The sequence below is a fragment of the Oratosquilla oratoria genome, chromosome 8, assembly GCF_046742065.1.
Source record: "Oratosquilla oratoria isolate Oo_2021 chromosome 8, ASM4674206v1, whole genome shotgun sequence".
In the NCBI taxonomy this organism is placed as follows: Eukaryota; Metazoa; Arthropoda; class Malacostraca; order Stomatopoda; family Squillidae; genus Oratosquilla; species Oratosquilla oratoria.
This window is the reverse complement of record NC_134784.1, coordinates 56171445-56191149: the sequence shown is the minus strand read 5'-3', so window position 1 is coordinate 56191149 and position 19705 is coordinate 56171445. Positions and strand designations below refer to the sequence as shown.

Genomic DNA, 19705 nt, shown 5'->3' with positions numbered 1-19705 from the left:
CAGAATATTTTCAAGTCTATGATGGCATTTTTATTAGTTGGGGTGACTCCTCTCTTGATAATATTCCTAAAGGCATCACACTCCTCACTGTACCGATCATGAAAAGAATTTTGGTGGTAAATGGTGATTTTCTCCTAGGGATGGGTGGGCAACTGGGCCGGGTCTGCAAACTGGTCCAGTTTTTTCTGTATAACTTTCTCAATGAGATGGTCTACATAGCTGTTGTTGGTGAGGAACCTCTTCATGATTACTGCTCTTGAAGGTAATTCCAGCCTGACCTTCACCTGTGAACGCAGTGTAGAGGGGTGCCTCCCCTTCCTAGATGTGGACATCACTAAACAAGACCAGGGCTTCAAGACTAAGGTATACACCAAAGCCACCAACATGGCCCACTGCCTTAATGCCTGGGGCGAATGTCCTGTCTCATACAAGATATCCGTGATATCTTCCTATGTGAAAAGGGCCCTTACCCACTGTAGTAGCTGGGCCGAGATCTACAGAGAACTCGACTGTATCCGCCAGCTCCTCACCAACAACGGCTACGCAGACCATCTCATCGAGAAAGTTATACAGTAAAAACTGGACCAGTTTGCAGACCTGGCCCAGTTGCCCACCCATCCCAAGGAGAAAATCACCATTTACCACCAAAATTCTTTTCATGATCGGTACCGTGAGGAGTGTGATGCCCTTAGGAATATTATCAAAGAGGAGTCACCCCAACTAATAAAAATGCCATCATAGATTTGAAAATATTCTGCAAACCTAACCTCATTCGTTCCCTCATAATGAGGAATAGCACGGCGCCCAAGACCCCGAGTGAGGCTACCACCAATGTTGTTTACAAATTGTGTGAGGACTGGGAATGGACAAAGTGAATAATCTGAGAGGAAGGCATATGCATTACCAGGGTTGTATAATGTTAACAGGGTTCTTCAACATGTATAGGGTGGTAAGAGAGGTAAACAAGTGAATTCTAGGCAAAGGTTTTGAGTTATTGAGTGAGAATGAAGGGAAGTGGGAGGTAAGTCAGTTATCTGTATGTGACAATGCTTTTGTAGCTGAGTCAGTGGATAGACTGAAGCAGTTGGAGGAATTTGGAAGGATGTGTGAGAGTATGAAAATACATGGAAGCAAAAGTATTGTAACAAGATGTACAAGGAGTGATGATAATGATGGGTTGAAGATATTTAAAAGGTGAAAGGCTGGATAATGAACAGGTGGAGGTAGAGATGACAGGGTAAAGGAAGTAAATATCTGAAGAAAAATAAAAATGCTGAGAAATGGGTACAAAATTCCATTCTTTCAACAGCTGTTTTAAATTTTTTATTTTAAAGCACGTATAGGGAAAAGTTCCATTTCAAGTTTCCTGATCTGTGGCACACTCTCCAAAAGGTAATAGAACATGTAGCTTTAAAAAGGGCACCGCACAACTGTCAACTGTCCTTTGTAGTGACATCACAGCCTTTGTTCCTCCCACTAAGTTCTCTTGCTAGCTACATGCCCTCATGGGATGAAGTGATGTGAGTGGTTAGCACAGTGTGAAGAAGTTAATCAAATTTTTGGCCATCACTCAGCACCCTCTCTCAGTACTGTATCTTTGTGAGCATCTCTTTCAAAAGTGTAGCAAAAGTGTGGAACTCTGTCCTGGATCTTAGTATTTTGTGTGAGAAGTGTTGGAAAATTATCTCATTAAGAGGAAAACTTTCTACTGTGATAAAGAAAGGTTTGCATAAAGTGCTTCCTATTTCAAGTTAGTTAGCTTTATCACAAAGCTGGAGAATAACATCTCAAGAAAGAGTTCATTATGAGTTCTTTCACAATTTATATCAAGAAAAAAAAAGTGAATTCTACAAGTTTTTATCCAAATGTTTAAGTGATTCATCATTTGAAGGATGTAGAAGAACCTTAATATGTTTGAGATTAAGTGTTTAAGGAGTATGGTAGGTGTAATTGAGGAGATATAATGAAAAACATGATGGTGAAATGAAACATGGAGATGGATAGAAAGCTGGCAGATAGGTTAATGAATAGACTGCAAAGATAGTTTGGGCATAAGGAAAGAATGGGTGAGGAAGGGCTAGCAAAGAGTGCAGAAAGCAAAAGCTGATGGAGTGAACTTGAGGAACAACCAAAAATAAGGTGGTTGAATCGGGTGAAAGGGGCACTGTAAGGAGTAGGGTGAAATGGATGAGGAAATGATGCAACCCAATGTGATGTTCTGTGTCTGCTCCTCAAATTTTTCAGTTCTAGCTGTCAAATCCTGCCATAAAAGTGCTGCATTGCATTAACCTGAGGAGTGTAGAAGAGCATTGGGATGACCCTTCATCCATGAGATAAAAAGATAGGAGAAAAATGGGTTATTAACCCCTTCCATACGGTGCCGCACACGTAGGCGTCATGGGGAGCGAGTGTATTCGCGAGGCTGCCATATCGGCGTCTTGATTATATTTATTGTAGTCGCCCCTCCATAATGACATTCTTTCTAATTCTTTTGTAATCGCATTTTCTATGGTTATCAAAATTCACGGGTGAAGAGAGAACGATCGATATAAGCGGTGACTATATTTTATGATGCGAGTATTATTACGACACGTCGTACGGCTGGCATTGGCTGCTGCCACCGAGATCTAAGTCCATGACGCCTACGTGTGCGGCACCGTATGGAAGGGGTTAATGGATGTGAAATGGGTATTGGGTGGATGTATACTTTGACTCAGTCACCCCTTGTAAATTAGAAAAGATATTTTCGTCAATATATATGCGGAAAAACCACCAACGAAAAAGATAAACTGATGACCAAGCGCTTTCATCTATTCAGACATCCTCATGTACCCTGAGGATGTCTAAATAGACGAAAGCGCTTGGTCATCAGTTTATCTTTTTCCTTGGTTTTTCCACATATTTAGAATCACGAGTTTATGTGATTTCTCATGTCAATATATATATATATATATATATACAGTACTACCTCTCATTAACGGACTAAAAGAGGGGTAACGGTGTCCACTGATGTGAATAATCCATTGATTTGAAGTGGTTTTTGGGTGGCATAGTGATTGCACACACTAAACAACAGCACCAAAAACACCGAAAACACCACAAATACAGCTAATTAACGTCCATTAATGAGAGGTAGTACTGTATGTAGAATGTTCCTGAAATGAAGTTATTTCTGTACCAATAAAATATATATATACACACACACTCACTTCTAGCATATTCTTTTCCTGTTCATATGATTTGACTTTTGCACCAACAATGGGTGCACACTCCTTCAAGGTAAAAATTATTCGGATAAAGGGTTCACTCTCTCCTTGACACTGCACCATGTTGCCAATTTGGATCACTGGGTCATGGTTGGGCTCCGGAAAAACACCTGTAACCATCAAAAACAAAGAAATTGTTTTAAGTATTAGCATTACAGAAATATGGAGAAATATTGGTGTTCCTAAGATAATCTGAAATCAACATGTATTAACAGAGCCTTGGAACTTATTAAATTACATATACCTGTCTGGGGTATTAGCTGCATGTTATAGTGGCTAAGTAGCATGCAGCTGATACTTTAAGGTCTACATGGGCTGCCCCTATGTACCAGAGCCATACATCATATTGTCTGTTATAGAGGAAATCTCTGTTCATAGAGAAATGATCATACTTTATTATACTGCAACTGTCCCTCTGTTATACTGCCCCCCCCACCCCTTGTTACTGCCATGTACCATTTCTCTGAACATTAATTTCCTGTTTTTGCCTAACCCTGTGGTGGGGGAAAAGAATAATGCCACCAAGTCTTTCCACTTGAGTCATATGAGGCAGCAAAAAATGGGATGGGGATAGGACTAGGCATTCTTAAAAAAAAAAAAAAATAAATAAAATAAAATAAAAAGTCTTTTAATGTGTGTGAGTAAAAGGGAAGAGATTGGCAGTATGTTTGTGAAAACAGATGGATGTGTTGGCACAGTGAAACTAAGGTGCGAGTGAGGGGCAAGTGTGAGTTTGGGAGTATAGTTGGGAGGTTTTCAAGAGTGAACAAAAGGACAAGGGAGAGGTGTGGCTATACTAACATAGTAGGTGAAGGGATAGGTAAGCGTGTGGTGGAGTGGAAGGTTTCTTCAAGGTTAATGTGAATGAAGGTGAAACTGGGAAGGGAGACATGAGTTTTTGTACGTGCATATGAGCCTGGTAGTGACGAGTGTAGACGAAAATGAGTTTTTTTGGGATGGCTCTAAATGAGTGCATATAGGGATTGGGGAGAGATGTCAATGTAGTAGTATTGGGAGACCTTAATACTTGGGTAGGAAATGAACCAATAGATGGAGTGGTTGGGTAGTATGGAGTTCCAGGAAAAAATTGTAGTGGAGAGCTGATAATGTGTCTAGAGAGTTGATGATAGCAAATACAGTGTTTAGGAAGAAAATCAAGCATAAGTACACATGGGAGAGATTGGTGGATGGAAGGGTGGTAGAGTGTTAATGGACTACTGTATATAGTGGTATCCAGGTGTATAACAGGAAGAGTTAAGGATGTCCATGTTCTAAGGGGAGAGTGGAAGAATATCAAATAATTTTTTGGAAGGTAAGTTGAGAGTGTAGGACAAATGGAGAAAGAGGAAATGGGTAGAAGGTAGGGAGATACTTAGAGTGAACTGCTTAAATGGGAATGAAAAGGAGGAGTACAAGAAGCTGAGAGAGGAGTAGGGATGGTTCAAGGAGGGAGTCACAAGGTGTGCAAAGATGGTGTGTGGAAAAAGGAGGATGGGAGGAAATAGAAGGAAGGGTAGTGAGTGGTGGGATGAGGAAGCAAAGAAGGATGTAGAAGAAAAGAAGCGAGCTTTTACAGATAGGTTAAAATATAGAAGGGAATATGAGTGAAACAAAGAGAAGTAAAGCATAAGATATAGGAGGCAAAGAGGAGAGCAGATGTGAAATGGGGTGAGAGTACGACAGAAAATTTTGAACTTGGTAGGGAGTGAACATTACAACAAGATATGGATAAAAAGAGAAATGAGTACTGAGGAATTAGAAAAAAACAAAAAACACTAAGAGATGAAACAATGGGAAAAAATGCAAAAAGAATGGAGACTGAAAGCAAGGAATTCCATTGGAGAGTAATTGACACGAGACTGAGGAAATGGTACATCAGAATGGGTGAACCAGACAGGAAAAAAAAAAAAAAAAAAAAAAAAAAAAAAAAAAAAAAAAAAAAAAAAAAAAAAAAAAATGAAAATGGCCTATACCAACACCAATTAATTTCAAGATTGAATGAACTTAATGATTACCTGCTAGAGGAAAAAACAGACATAATGGGAATTGTGGACATTAAACTAAGGGGTGAAAAACCATCCATCAATGTAGGAAATGGACTATACAATTACTGGATTAAAAACAGAGACAAGAAACAGAGAGGAGGAATCATGTTCTTGGCCAAGAAAAACTTGAATGTGACAAAAATTGCAGAGGGCAAAGGTAATGTAGAACTGATCATGATAAAAGTTGAAGAACATGAAAAGTAGATAGTTTGTGGTGACTTATGTGCCCCCAAAAATGAATGCTTGGAAAGAGAATGAGCATATGAAAATGCTAGAAGATACAAGGCAATCATTAAATGAAATATTATTGGGCAAGGGTAATCTGGTAATTATGGGAGACTTCAATTGCAAAGAAATTTGTTGGGAAAACATGATAGTGAGAGGAGACATGTGGGGTAATGTACTACTGGATATGACCATGGAATATACAATGACTCAGTGGGTCAGTGAAAACACCAGATACAGAAATAATGAGGAGCCATTGAAACTACATTTAACATTTACAACAGAACCTGAAAGTAAGGATAAAATCCAATACAAGATGCCAATTGGAAAGAGTGACCATATACTCACTGAAACTGAACTAAAGGAAGATATATACATGGAGAGAAATGAAAAGCATAGGAAAGGAAGACTGATGTACAACAAAATGGTCTTTGCAAAACTAAAGAAATTCTTCCAGAATGCAAATTGGGAAACTTTTTACATGTAAGAGACAAATGTGGAAGAGAAATGGGATATCTTGATGGATAATTACAATGAAGGGGTGAATAGGCACGTACCAAGACAGAAGCTAGAGAGAGTGTACATTGAATGCTGGTTCAACAAAAGACAGAAGGGTCAGAGCTTAAATAAAGGTCGAAACTAAAAATTTACCACTACTGGTATATACTGTACCCCAGGTAGTTTTTTCAGCTTGCAGGATGGTAATGTAGACCTAAGCTTCAGAACACTTTACCTCACAGGTAATATCCACCGTACAGGTTCATTTATAACATACAAATTTGCCTCAGCCAACTTAATTATCACACACGACGTCGTAACTTCGGGAGATTTACGTTAAACGAATATTGGTCTGTCATAAAGCCCGTCGTTACTCCGAGTTGTCGTTAACCAAGTAGGTCGTTAAACGAGGAGTGGGTGTATATGGATAAAAAAAGAAATGAGTGACGAGGAAAAAGAGAAAGACAAGGCTCTCAGAATTGAAGCGAACGATAGTAATGATAAAAGAATAGAGACGGAAAAGAAAGTTTTTTTTTTTTTTTTTTTTTTTTTGAGAGTACCACACCTGAGACTGAAAAAATGGTACATCAGAAAAATGGAAACTTAAATATAAAAAGAGAAGAAAATATGAAACTTAAGTGACATACACAAATATCGACAGCATGATCTCTGGAATTAAACTAAACAACTATCTGGAAATAGAGAAACCTGGCATTATAGGAATTGTTGAGACAAAACTGAAAGGCCCTCTATCAACAAGTATGGTGGGGCAAGGTTTATACAACCACTGGGCAAAAAATAGAACAGACAAACAGGGAGGTGTCATGATATTAACCAAAAAGGGTTTAAATATGACAAAGATAAATGAAGCTAAATATGTGGAATTAATTATGATTAAAGTTGTAAAACATATATATATATATATATATACATATATGAAAAGTAGAAAATCTGTTGGAGAATATGTGCCGCCAAAAACACAGGCTAGGTCTGATAGTACATACATACATATACCAAAGGCTTTTCCCCCCTTACAAGGGAGGTAGCCAAGAAGAAAAATGGATAAAAACCATTCCCCCACCCATTCCATCCCTAAATATACTCCACTCCCCTCCATCCTCCCTTTTATCTTGGCACCTCCTGGATGACGGGTCATCCCTGCATCTTGTCCACTGCCCTGGATCAAAGGCAGTGTCGCAAGACTCAGCACATCCACAGCAAGGCCACTTCATTCAATGGATGACCCCCCCCCCCCCATTTCCGTCTCCTCATGCAGAAAAGGAGAAGATGGGGAGAAATCCCTTTGGGCTGCGTCAAATTTTTTTCATACATACTACCTCACACCCCATCCATTCCACCTCATGCATCACCACATTATCCATATACAACCATTCTCCATCCACCCCTGTCTTCAGTCCTCTCCAGTCCTTCCCCTCTTCCCCAAAACCCCTTTCATTCCATTCATCTCATCCTAGGTCACCCCCTCATGTTCACTCCCACCACATCTGCCTTCCATACCTCTTTTACTGGTCTTTCTTCACTCATTCTTTCCATGTGTCCAAACCATCCCAACACTCTTTCATCCACTCTATCTCCCAAGTCCCTTACCACCCCTGTTCCCCTCCTCACCTCCTCATTTCTCACTCTATCCAGCCTAGTAACCCTCATCACACTTCTCTGACACCTCATCTCAAACACATTCAAACCTCTTCTCTCTTCCTCTCTTATGTTCCATGTTTCTGCCCCATACAGTGCTGTTGGCACAATCACTCCTTCATACAATCTCCTCTTAGCATCCATTCCCAAATGTCTATTCCTCATTACACTTTTCAATCCACCAAGGCGTTTACTCGCTTCTCTCAATCTACATTCTACCTCCACCTCCACTCCACTCTTTCCTGCCACATTTGCACCCAAGTACCTATAACTATCCACTTCCTCCAGTCGCTCTCCCTTAATGCTCACTTCCAGTCTACTGCCACTTTCACCACTTGTATATCTCATCACCTTACTTTTACCCACATTTATCTTCAGCTTTCTTCGTTCACACACACTCCCAAACCCTGTCACCAACTTCCTCAACCCCTCTTCTGATCCTGCTACAAGCGCAGTGTCATCTGCAAACAACAGCTGGCTCACCTCCCACTTTTCTCCATTTTCTTTAAACATCTCCAATCCCTGACCCACCACCCTTGCATTTACCTCTTGCACCACCCCATCCATGTATAAGTTGAACAGCCAGAGTGACATAACACATCCCTGACGAAGTCCCACCTTTACCTCGAACCACTCACTCTCTCCATTTCTAATCCTGACACATGCTCTACTACTCTCATAAAAAATCTTGACAGCTCCTAGAAGCTTTCTTCCTATCCCATATATCTGCAAAACCTCCCACAGTGCTTTTCTGTCTACCCTGTCATGAGACATTTCCAGATCCATAAAAGCCCAAAATACATCCTTCCCCTTTCCTATAGCTTTCTCACATATTTGTCTTACCACAAAAATCTGATCTATGCAACCTCTACCTGTCCTAAATCCGCACTGTTTCTCGCCAATTACTCCCTCTGTTCCTCTACTAATCCTCTCAATCAAGATCCTCCCATAAGCCTTCCCAACTACACTTGACAAGCTAATCCCTCTGAAACCACTACACTCACATTTGTTTTCCATTGTAGAGTGGAACTATACAGGCATTCCTCCAGTCCTCCGACACTCTACCTTCTCTCTAGCAAACATTAAATAACCTCACCAGCCAGTCCACCATCACTGTACCTCATTTTTTCAGACATTCTGCATGGCATCCATACAGACCAGGTGCCTTACCTGCTTTCATCATCTTAACAACTGCCTTCACTTCATCCTTCCTTATTTCTCCTTCATTTTCCTCACTCATCATGGTCATTTACTTAGCACTTCCCACTGCAACTATCTTTCCCTCCCTATCCTCCTTCACATTTAGCAACTCCCTAAAATACTCTGCCCATCTTCCCCTAACTGCCATCTCTTCCATTCTCATCTCTCCATCTGCACCTTTTACCTTTTCTTCTCTACTTGATTCGCCTCCTCTTCCTCTCTTAATTTCTTTCCAAATCATCTTTTTATTACTTTCAAAATTTTCTGTCATACTCTTGCCCCTTTCACATCTGCTCTCCTCTTTGTCTCCTTTACCTTGTACTTTACTTTTCTTTTCTTTGTACCTCTCATATGACTCCCTTGTCCTGATTTGTAACCAATCTGTGAAAGCTCACTTCTTTTCCTCTAGAACCTTCTTTGTTTCCCCATCCCACCATTCACTACCCTTCCTTCTATTTCCTCCTGTCTTTCTTGTTCCACACATCATCTTTGCACACTTTGTGACTCCCTCCTTGAACCATCCCCATTCCTCCTCCACTTCTAGTTCTACTCTATCCTTCACTCCCTCCCACTCCTCCCTCAGCTTCTTTTAGTACTCCTTCTCCTTTTCATTTAAAGAGTTTACTCTAAGCACCTCCCTACCTTTTGTCCTTTTCCTCTTTCTCCATCTATCCTCCACTCTCAACTTACCTTCAAACAGGAAATGTTCTGATATTCCCCCACTCTCTCCCCTTGGCACTTGTACATCCTTAACTCTTCCTATTATACTTCTATCTACCTCCTATTTATCTACTCCTATCTGGTCTGATATTGATCATTCTAAATTATTGGAAGACACAATGAATGTGCTAAATGAGTTACTGAAAGAGGGTGGTAACATAGTAATTATGGGTGATTTTAATGCAAAGGATATAATCTGGGAAGAAATGATAGTAAAAGGGAGAGAACTTTAAAGCAACAGTCTACTGGATATGACCATCAAATATACCTTAACACAATGAGTTAAGGAAAATACTAGATATAGAAACAATGAGGAACCATTGAAACTAGACTTAGTATTAACTTCTGAAACGGATATTGTGAACAAAATGGAGTATAAAACACCAAATGGAAAATGACCATATACTAATAGTTTGAATTAAAAGAACAAAATGATGTAAAAAGGAATGAAAAACATAAAGAAGGAAGATTAATGTACAACAAAACAGATTTTGCAAACCTTAGAAAAAATGTCCAAAAACACATACATACATACATATACCAAGGCTTTTTCCCCCTTACTAGGGAGGTAGCCAAAAAGGAAATGGCATAAAATCATTCCCTCCCATTCCATCCCTGAAAACACTCCACACCCCTCCACCCTCCCTCCCATCTTAGCACCTCCTAGATGACGGGTCATCCCTGCACCTTGTCCAAAAACACAAACTAGGATAAATTCTCCATAAAGGAAACGAAGATGGAAGGCAAATGGAACATATTCAAAGAAAAGTACATGGAAGGAATTGAGAAATATGTAACAAAGAACAAGCAAAAAGAGATTTATTTAAAGTGTTGGTATAACAAAAGGTGCAGTAAGGCTAAAGACAGAAGAGACAAAGCCTGGAAAAGATGGAAAAAACACAAAAAAACATCCAAATGGCAAACTTATATAAAACTTGGGAACGAAAATGTGAATATATGCAGGAAAGAAAAAGAAACTATGAAAAAGATATCATAGACAAATGTGAGGATCAACCTAAACTCTCTTAGATATGTAAATGATAAATTAAAAGAACACGAAATAGTGAATCTGCATGAAGGAGATAAAGAATATATTGATGACATAGAAATGGCTGAAGTTATGATCAGACATTTCAGTTCTGTTTTTAAAATTGAGAGCTAACAAATTTGGGAAGATGGATGAGAAAGACCCCCCCCCCCCAAAATTAAAGAAATAAAGGGAACACAGAAATACGACATCAAATAAAAAACCTAGATGTTAGGAAATCACATGGACCAGATGGAATTGCAAATTTGATGTTGAAAGAGTGTATAGATGAACTAACTGACAAATCATACAAAATAATAGATTTCTCACTCAAGGAAGGAAAGGTACTGCAAGATTGGAAAAATTGAAACATTGTACCAATATATAAAGAAGGAAACAAAGAAAATCCTACAAACTTCAGACCAGTATCCCTTACAAGCACAGTAGCAAAAATATGAGAAAAGGTTATCAGGAAAAAATGGATCAAACACTTGGAGGAGAATAAAATACTAAACCCTAAAAAATTTGGCTTTAGAAGTGGAAGATTGTGTACCACAAACTAAATATGTTTTTACTCAATATTAATAGAAATAATACAGAGATGGCCGGACAGATTGTGCCTTCTTAGACTTGCAGAAGGCTTTTGACAAAACACCACATAAAAAGCTATTAACCTCTTCACTATGGTTCAAAATCTCGTGGGCAGCATTAGCTGCCAGACGTACAATATGGCGTCATAATATTCGCATCATAAAAAATAGTCACTGCTTATATATACGACCGTTCTCTCTTTCACCCGTGAATTTTGATAACCATAGAAAATGTGATGAAGCCAATTTACAGAGTATGTCAGTTATGCAGGGACAACTACAATAAATATAATCAAGATGCTGATATGGCAGCCTCATGAATCCACTTGCTCCTCATGACGCCTATGTATGCAGCACTGTATGAAAGGGGTTAAGAAAAATTGAAATAGGAGGAATACAAGGTAAGCTACTGGAATGAATGAGAGATTTCTTGAGTGGGAGAAAAATGAGTGGTACTTAAAGTATGATAGGCTGGTAGATAAGCAGGTAGATAGAAGGGAAGGTGGGGAATCACACCTTAGATCAAGATATAACGAAATGGCAAAGCTGGTTAAAAGGAATACACATTCAGCGAAACGTAATTATGAAATCAAGGTTGCCAGTCAAGCAAAATCCAACCCAAAGGGTTTCTTTCACCTCTATAGAACAAAAAATAAAGAAAGAATAGGACCAATTAAAAACGATGAAAATGTCATGATAGAATCGGAAGAAAAAATGAGTGAGGAATTTAACAATTATTTTCTATCGGTGTTTACTAATGAGAGGTTAGATAAAGTACCTGACTGCGATCCGATTTTCAGAGGGGATGAAGAAAATAGCCTAACTAATATCAGCATTAGTAAAGAAGAAGTTATCAAGCAGATTGACAGACTTAAAGCTACAAAATCTCCGGGTCCGGACAAAATTTTTCCAAGAATGCTTAAAGTGTGTAAATTTGAAATCTGCGACCAGTTAACTGAAATATTCAATAAATCGGTAGACACTGGTTCTGTTCCAACTGCTTGGAGGCAGGCAAACGTTGTTCCTGTTTTTAAGAAGGGAGATAGATCGACCATATGCAACTACAGGCCAATCAGTTTGACATCGGTTATAGGAAAAATGCTTGAATCAATAATAGTAAATAGACTCAGAGAACACATTGAAGGGCATAATTTAATTCGTGATTCACAGCATGGTTTCTCCAAAGGTAAGTCATGCGTGACAAATCTTATATCCTTTTACACTAAGGTATATAAGGCGTCAGACAACAATGAAAATTACGATGTTATTTACCTTGACTTTAGCAAAGCGTTCGACAAAGTGCCACACCAGAGACTACTAAATAAAATCAAAGCCCATGGCATAGGAGGAAAAGTGTTAGAATGGATTAGAGCTTGGATTAGTAACAGAAAACAGCGGGTCACCATAAATGGAATAAAATCTAGGTGGGGCAATGTTACTAGCGGGGTCCCCCAGGGCTCGGTTTTGGGTCCCTTATTGTTCATTATGTATATAAACGACTTAGACAATGGGTTAAATAGTGATGTTAGTAAGTTTGTGGACGACACTAAAATAAGACGCCTAATTAGGTCAGGAGAAGACGCCCAGATTCTGCAGGATGATCTTAATAAACTGTTAACATGGTCGGTGAAATGGCAAATGAACTTCAATATCTCTAAGTGTAGCATGTTAAACGTAGGGCTACACAACCCCGAAAATAGATACAACTTAGATGACACGTTTTTAGAAAAATCTGAGTGCGAGAGGGACTTGGGAGTTCTGGTGAGTCCGGACCTTAAAACCAGGAAGCAGTGCATTAGCGCCAGAAATAAAGCAAACAGGGCATTAGGCTTCATTGCTAGGACGGTAACAAATAGAAGTGCAGAGGTAATTATTAAACTCTATCTAGCGATAGTTAGACCCATCCTTGACTATGCGGTACAGTTTTGGTCTCCGTCCTACAAAATGGACATAAATTCACTAGAATCAGTAGAGAAGAATGACCAAAATGATACAAGGACTCGGAAATTTGCCTTACGAAGAGAGGCTTAGGCACCTAAACTTACACTCTCTGGAAAGACGCAGAGTGCGGGGTGATCTAATAGAAGTGTTCAAGTTACTCCCATATTCAAAAAAGGTGACAAAAAGAAACCAAATAACTATAGGCCTATTAGTTTGACTTCGATCGTAGGAAAAATAATGGAAACTATCATCAGAGATGCTATCGAATATCATTTAGAAAGTAACCGTTTGATAAATGATAGCCAACATGGTTTCAGACGGAAACGTTCTTGCGTGACTAACTTACTCGAATTCTACAACACAGTTGTCTCGAATTTTGACAAAAGAAACAATATAGATTTAATATATCTAGACTTTGCAAAAGCTTTTGATACCGTCCCACACGAAAGACTTCTTACTAAATTAGCTTTGCATGGAATAAGTGGTAGCCTATTAGGTTGGACTAGTAATTGGTTGAAAGGTCGAAAACAGAGAGTTGTTTTAAATGGAAAAACTTCTGGATGGAAAAGTGTTGCAAGTGGAGTTCCTCAGGGTTCCGTTCTTGGGCCACTTCTATTCATAGTATATATAAATGATATAGACCATGGACTAAAATCTACTGTTTCCAAATTTGCTGATGATACAAAACTGTGCGGAGTGGCAAATGATCACTCAAACCAATTAGATATTCAAGAAGATTTAGATAAATTACAGCAATGGTCTGAAAAGTGGCTAATGAAATTTAACACAAGTAAATGCAAGGTAATGCACATAGGTAAAAATAACAGCAAGTACGATTACAAGTTATTTGGAAATTCGTTAACAAAAGTGGATAGTGAAAAAGATCTCGGCGTAATTATCAGTAACGACCTCAAATCATCCAAGCAGTGTATTTCAGCCTCTGAGAAAGCAAATAAGATTCTGGGATTGATTGCGCGATCTTTTGATTTCAAAAGTCCATCACTCATTAACAAGCTATATAAATCGTTAGTTCGTCCACATTTGGAATATGCTGTTTCCGTATGGTCACCGAATCTCATTAAAGACATTGACAGACTGGAAAAAGTACAACGGCGAGCCACAAAACTGATTCCAAATATCAAAAATAAATCATACGAAAATCGACTTAAGCACATGAATCTGTTTTCCCTAAAAAAGCGTAGACTCAGAGGTGACTTGATACAGGTCTTTAAGATTTTAAAGGGAATTGACAACATCAAAAGTGACCAAATTTTCACATTGAATGAGAATCAGACAAGAAACAATGGTCTCAAACTGTCCGGAAATAGATTCAATTTGGAAGTAGGTAGAAACAACTTTGCCAACCGTGTAGTTAATGAATGGAATAAACTTCCTGCACAGGTAGTGCAATGTAGTTCAGTTCGAAGCTTTAAGAATCATTTAGATAAATACCTAAGTAAGATGCTGTAATTATTATGATTTATGTTATATTATTTGTTTTTGTTTTGTTATACTTTGTCTGTCTGATTTTCATTTATTATTAGTTATATGTCAATTTATTATCATTTACTATTTACCTGTTTGTTTGTTATTCAACTATACCAATGCATTTATTTATGTATTTTAATTGTTATTTACATTGTTATAGTTTTAATTTATTATTAATATGTTTTTTTTTTTTTTTTTTTTTTTTTTTTTTTTTTTTTTTTGGCATCCGACCTAGATATGGATCAAAAGGTCTCCTGTCGGCATGCTTTGCCTTTGTAATCCTTTGTAAGTGGATCAAAGGCTATAACAAGGGTGATGCAAACAAGGTCATCATAATAAAACAACAGGGCAGGACTCGCAGTAATGGGTATAAACTGGACAAATTTAGATTTAAGAAGGAAATAGGCAAGAATTGGTTTACAAATAGGGTGGTCGATGAATGGAATAAACTTAGTAACCACGTAGTAAGCGCTGAAACTATCAGTTGTTTTAAAAAACGATTAGACAACTTTATGGATGGGGACGACAGGTGGTGATGGATACGGAGCTGCCTAGTGTAGGCCTTATGGTCTTTTGCAGTCTCCTTTATTTCTTATGTTCTTATTTTTACAAATTAGATGTTTTGAAAATGCTAGCTGTGGAGTTGCAGAGTTGCATAATCTCGCTCACCATCTAGAGTTTATAAACAACAGCTAGGGTACAGATTTTAATGCTGAGGTAACAATATGTAAACTAGGCCATTCTGCTTCGATGTCGAGATTGCTTGTGTAAGCAGTATTGATTATGACGGTGTAAGTCTTTCTGATTGGAGAAGGGTGGAGGAGAGAATTTTTATTGGTATATGGGAGAAAAGTCACACCCTTAACCCCTTCACTCCAGGCCAAAATCTCGCGGGCAGCATTAGCTGCCAGACGTGCAATGTTGCGTCATAATACTCGCATTATAAAAAATAAAGTCACCGCTGTATTGCTCGTTCTCTCTTTCACCCGTGAATTTTGATAACCATAGAAAATATGATGAAGCCAGCTTACAGAGTATGGGAGTCACATAGGTACAACTACAATAAATATAATCAAGATGCCGACATCGGCATCCTCGCATACCCACTTGCTCCTCATGACGCCTACATAGGCGTCAACGTATGGAAGGGGTTAAGGGGAGGCACTTATTTGTAAAGATAAAGATTATTGGATGAATTAAGTAGTGACATCAGAACATAGATGGCTTAGTGAGTGGATTGGGGATCCTAGGCGGGAGTCCTCTGGTGTACCTACGAAAATAATGTTGTAGAGAATTAGTGAAGAAGAAGCAAAGTAAATTTCTTTACCAGTTTGCTTCATCCAAAAACATTACTATCTTATTAAGCAAGATATGGTGAAAAATACTTATGTGATGGGGCGAAAGTACAGGCAGCTAGGGATGAACCTCTGAAGTAATTACAAGACTGGTGTGTGCAGCAAACTACAAGATTGAGTGCAAGATAATTTTATGAGTGTATAGGTACACCAACCACAACCACAACCACACATATGCTAAAACCACGGGACGACAAGACAAGGAATTGGGGGACAAGCCACTACGATCAAATACTACTACGAGTGAACGAGGTACAGCGAGCTATGAGGAATGAGGGGATGAGCCACTACTACTGAACGAGGTACAGTGAACTATGAGGAACAAGGGGATGAGCCACTAAAAGCAACAGTGAACAAGGGGTCCTGGAGCTGCAACATCTACGTCGTGGGACCACCCCCCAACCCCAAGAGTTGGGGGCCAATCAGCAGCAACCACCCCTGGCCATCAGCTCTACGCAGATGGCACCGATCCCCAAGGAGGAGCTACGCCTACCTGGGGGAGTACCACAATCCTTTTTTTCCAACACACAATGTTACGTTTTTTCTGCACTGAGGGGTCATTTTCCAATCACCCCTCTTCTTCTACTTTTAGCCGGAGATGTAGAGAGCAATCCTGGGCCCACCACAAAATACACATGCCCAACATGCTCTAAACCCATTACTTCGAGCAGACAGACAAAGGGCTCAGTTCAGTGCAATATGTGCAAAAACTGGGCCCACCTCACTTGTACAACACTTGCTGACACAAACCAATACACAAACACTTGGACATGTTCTACCTGCCCTCCAGTAACCCCACTACCACCTCCCCAACCACAGCCAACACCCTTACCCACTCCCAATTTCCCTTTGCCCTTACCCCCGATTAGTACTCCCCTTCCTTTGTCCCCAATCTCTCCTTTCCCCCCCTCTGACCCAGATCCTACACCTTCCCCACCACCACCCCAACCTCAACCCCAAACGGCAACATACAACACATACAAAACACACAACATCAACATATTACAACACAACATTGACGGTATTAACACTAAAAAACATGAACTTGAACACTTTCTTAAACAACACAACATACACATTGCAATTTTACAAGAAACAAAATTAAGACACTCACACAAAACACCATCATTTCATAATTACACCACCATCAGACAAGACCGGACTGACGGTAATGGCGGTGGACTCATCACCCTGATCCACCATTCCATCTGTTTTGTGGACACAAGTGCCACAACCAAAATTCTCCTCCCTACCACAGATAACACAACAGAAACCCAATCCATTCGTATCCGCACAGGCAACAATTCAACACTAACAATAGTTAACATGTACATTCCCCCACAATCATCCCCCACAGTTCCAAACACCTTCAGACCTCAACTCAGCCAACTAACCTCAATCCCCAACCTGATCATGGGTGGTGACTTCAACGCCAAGTCGTCTGCCTGGTTTGTCGACAACCCTGACACAGACAGAGGGCTTGATATACAGACTCAATTCGACTCATTGACTATCATGAACAACACGCATAATCATACACATATCCCATACCAAGCCCTCTACACTCCCTCCTCTCCTGATATCACCTTTTGCTCCCCCTGCCTAACCCCAACAACATCATGGAGAGTGGTCGGAGCCCTTGGCTCTGACCACCTTCCAATCATCATCACCACCAAAACAAGATGCACCCCAGCTGGCCACAGACACACTTACACCAATTACAAGAGAGCTAACTGGGAAGCCTTTACTGAAGAGACAGAACAACATTTTGAAACACTTAACAGTACACCAATCACAAACATAAACAATGCTGTGCACGCTTTTAATACAATCATACAAAATGCAGACAAGAGATACATCCCTAGAGGCAACAGAAAATCACACAACCCCAACTTCACACCAGAAATCCAAGGCCTCATCAGACAACGTGACACACTTAAACACGATACCCCCACACCTATCCCTCAAAACATAGCAGACCAAATACAAACACTAAACACTGTGATTGCCAATAAAATACATGAACAAAAAACACAAAATTGGCAAAACTTTATCAATACACTTGATCACAAAACAAACACCAGCAAATTGTACAAAACACCCAACAGCATCACACTATCCAACACTAACACTACACGCTCTCACGCAGCAATAATCACAACAACAGATAATCTACCCTCAAACAGACAACAAGCAAACGCACTCATACGTCATTTTGCACAGACGAGCCATCTTACATCTCACCCTGACGACCGACGCACCATTCGACGTAAGAAAGACTTCCCCACAGACTCAGACTATACACCCTTCATAGACAGTCAGACAAAACTCATAATGCATAATCTCAAGCACTCATCTGCCTGTGGCCCTGATAACATAAGCAACATCCACCTAAAACACATTGGACCACAAGGTATACACGCACTCACAAACATTGCAAACTACAGCTATTCACACAACACTATACCCGACATCTGGAAGCATGGTAAAATAATCACCATTCCAAAACCGAACAAAGACCCAACAATCCCAACATCGCACCGCCCAATCACACTTCTCTGCACCCCCTCTAAAGTCATTGAACGCCTAATACTTAAACTTGTCACACCATATATTCCCCTTGCTGACTCACAACACGGTTTTAGGCCACTACACTCCACAAACACTCTTCTGACAAACCTCACACAAAGAATTTTAGATGGCATCAATTCAGATAGGCCCCACCACAGAACACTTCTTATAACATTGGACATTAGTAAAGCTTTTGATGCTATCCCCCGCCACAACCTAACAAATAAAATATATAACACAGACATGCACAATAACACCAAAAGATGGCTGGCCAATTATCTGGCAGGCAGGAATGCTCATGTGTCACAGGGCTCAGTTCTATCCCCCACACTATTTAATCTATACATGCATGACTTACCCACGCCAGACACCTCAGAAATACAAATCTCTTCCTACGCAGACGACATAACAATCACATGCACACATCGTAACACAGACAAAGCTGCAGAAATAATCCAGCCTTACCTTGACACACTCAACACATGGTTCATCACAAACAGACTCAAAATAGCTCCAACCAAATCTACAGCAACACTTCTCACCAACTGGACAAAAGAACACAAATACATACCTCATCTCTACATCAACAACACTCTAATACCACACACAAACACACCGAAAATTCTTGGTGTAACATACGATACATCCATGTCTTTCAAACAACACCTCACAAACATAAAAAACAAATGCACACCTAGACTTAACGCACTTAAGTCAATCACTGGAACAACATTTGGACAAAACAAAGAAACTAATATAACAATATACAAACAATGCATACGCTCAGTGATGAATTATGCGAGTCCTGCATGGGCTCCTAATCTCAGTGAGACACACCACAACACCCTTCAAATCATACAAAACAAAGCCCTAAAAACAATTACAGGCTGCACAAATACATCACCTACAGACCATTTACACCATGAAACAAAAGTCCTCAAAGTCAAGGACCACCTCGACATGAGAGGCACACAAACACTTGCTGCAGCCACCACAAACACATCACACCCGCTACACTACATAGCAGAACACCCACACACACCAAGAAACATTAAAACTACACCCAAAGACCTTTATTACGCACAGATACTCTCTTCTCTTCCTCCACAACCACCAAATACCA

At 39.7% G+C, this 19705-nt stretch overlaps 2 protein-coding genes across 4 annotated transcripts in view; one reads left to right on the top strand and one right to left on the bottom strand.

Annotated features, from left to right (window-relative positions):
* PolD1 (DNA polymerase delta 1, catalytic subunit) overlaps window positions 1-19705 on the bottom strand; it is a 362759-nt gene that overhangs the window by 178254 nt on the left and 164800 nt on the right. For all 3 annotated transcript variants that reach the window (XM_076189251.1, XM_076189252.1, XM_076189253.1), the window contains one exon: window positions 3210-3376. In XM_076189251.1, the coding sequence (XP_076045366.1) occupies window positions 3210-3376 (167 nt within the window). The remainder of the gene's footprint in view (window positions 1-3209; window positions 3377-19705) is intronic.
* The window catches only part of LOC143027746 (uncharacterized), a 538392-nt gene that overhangs the window by 444999 nt on the left and 73688 nt on the right, over window positions 1-19705 (top strand). The window lies entirely within an intron of this gene.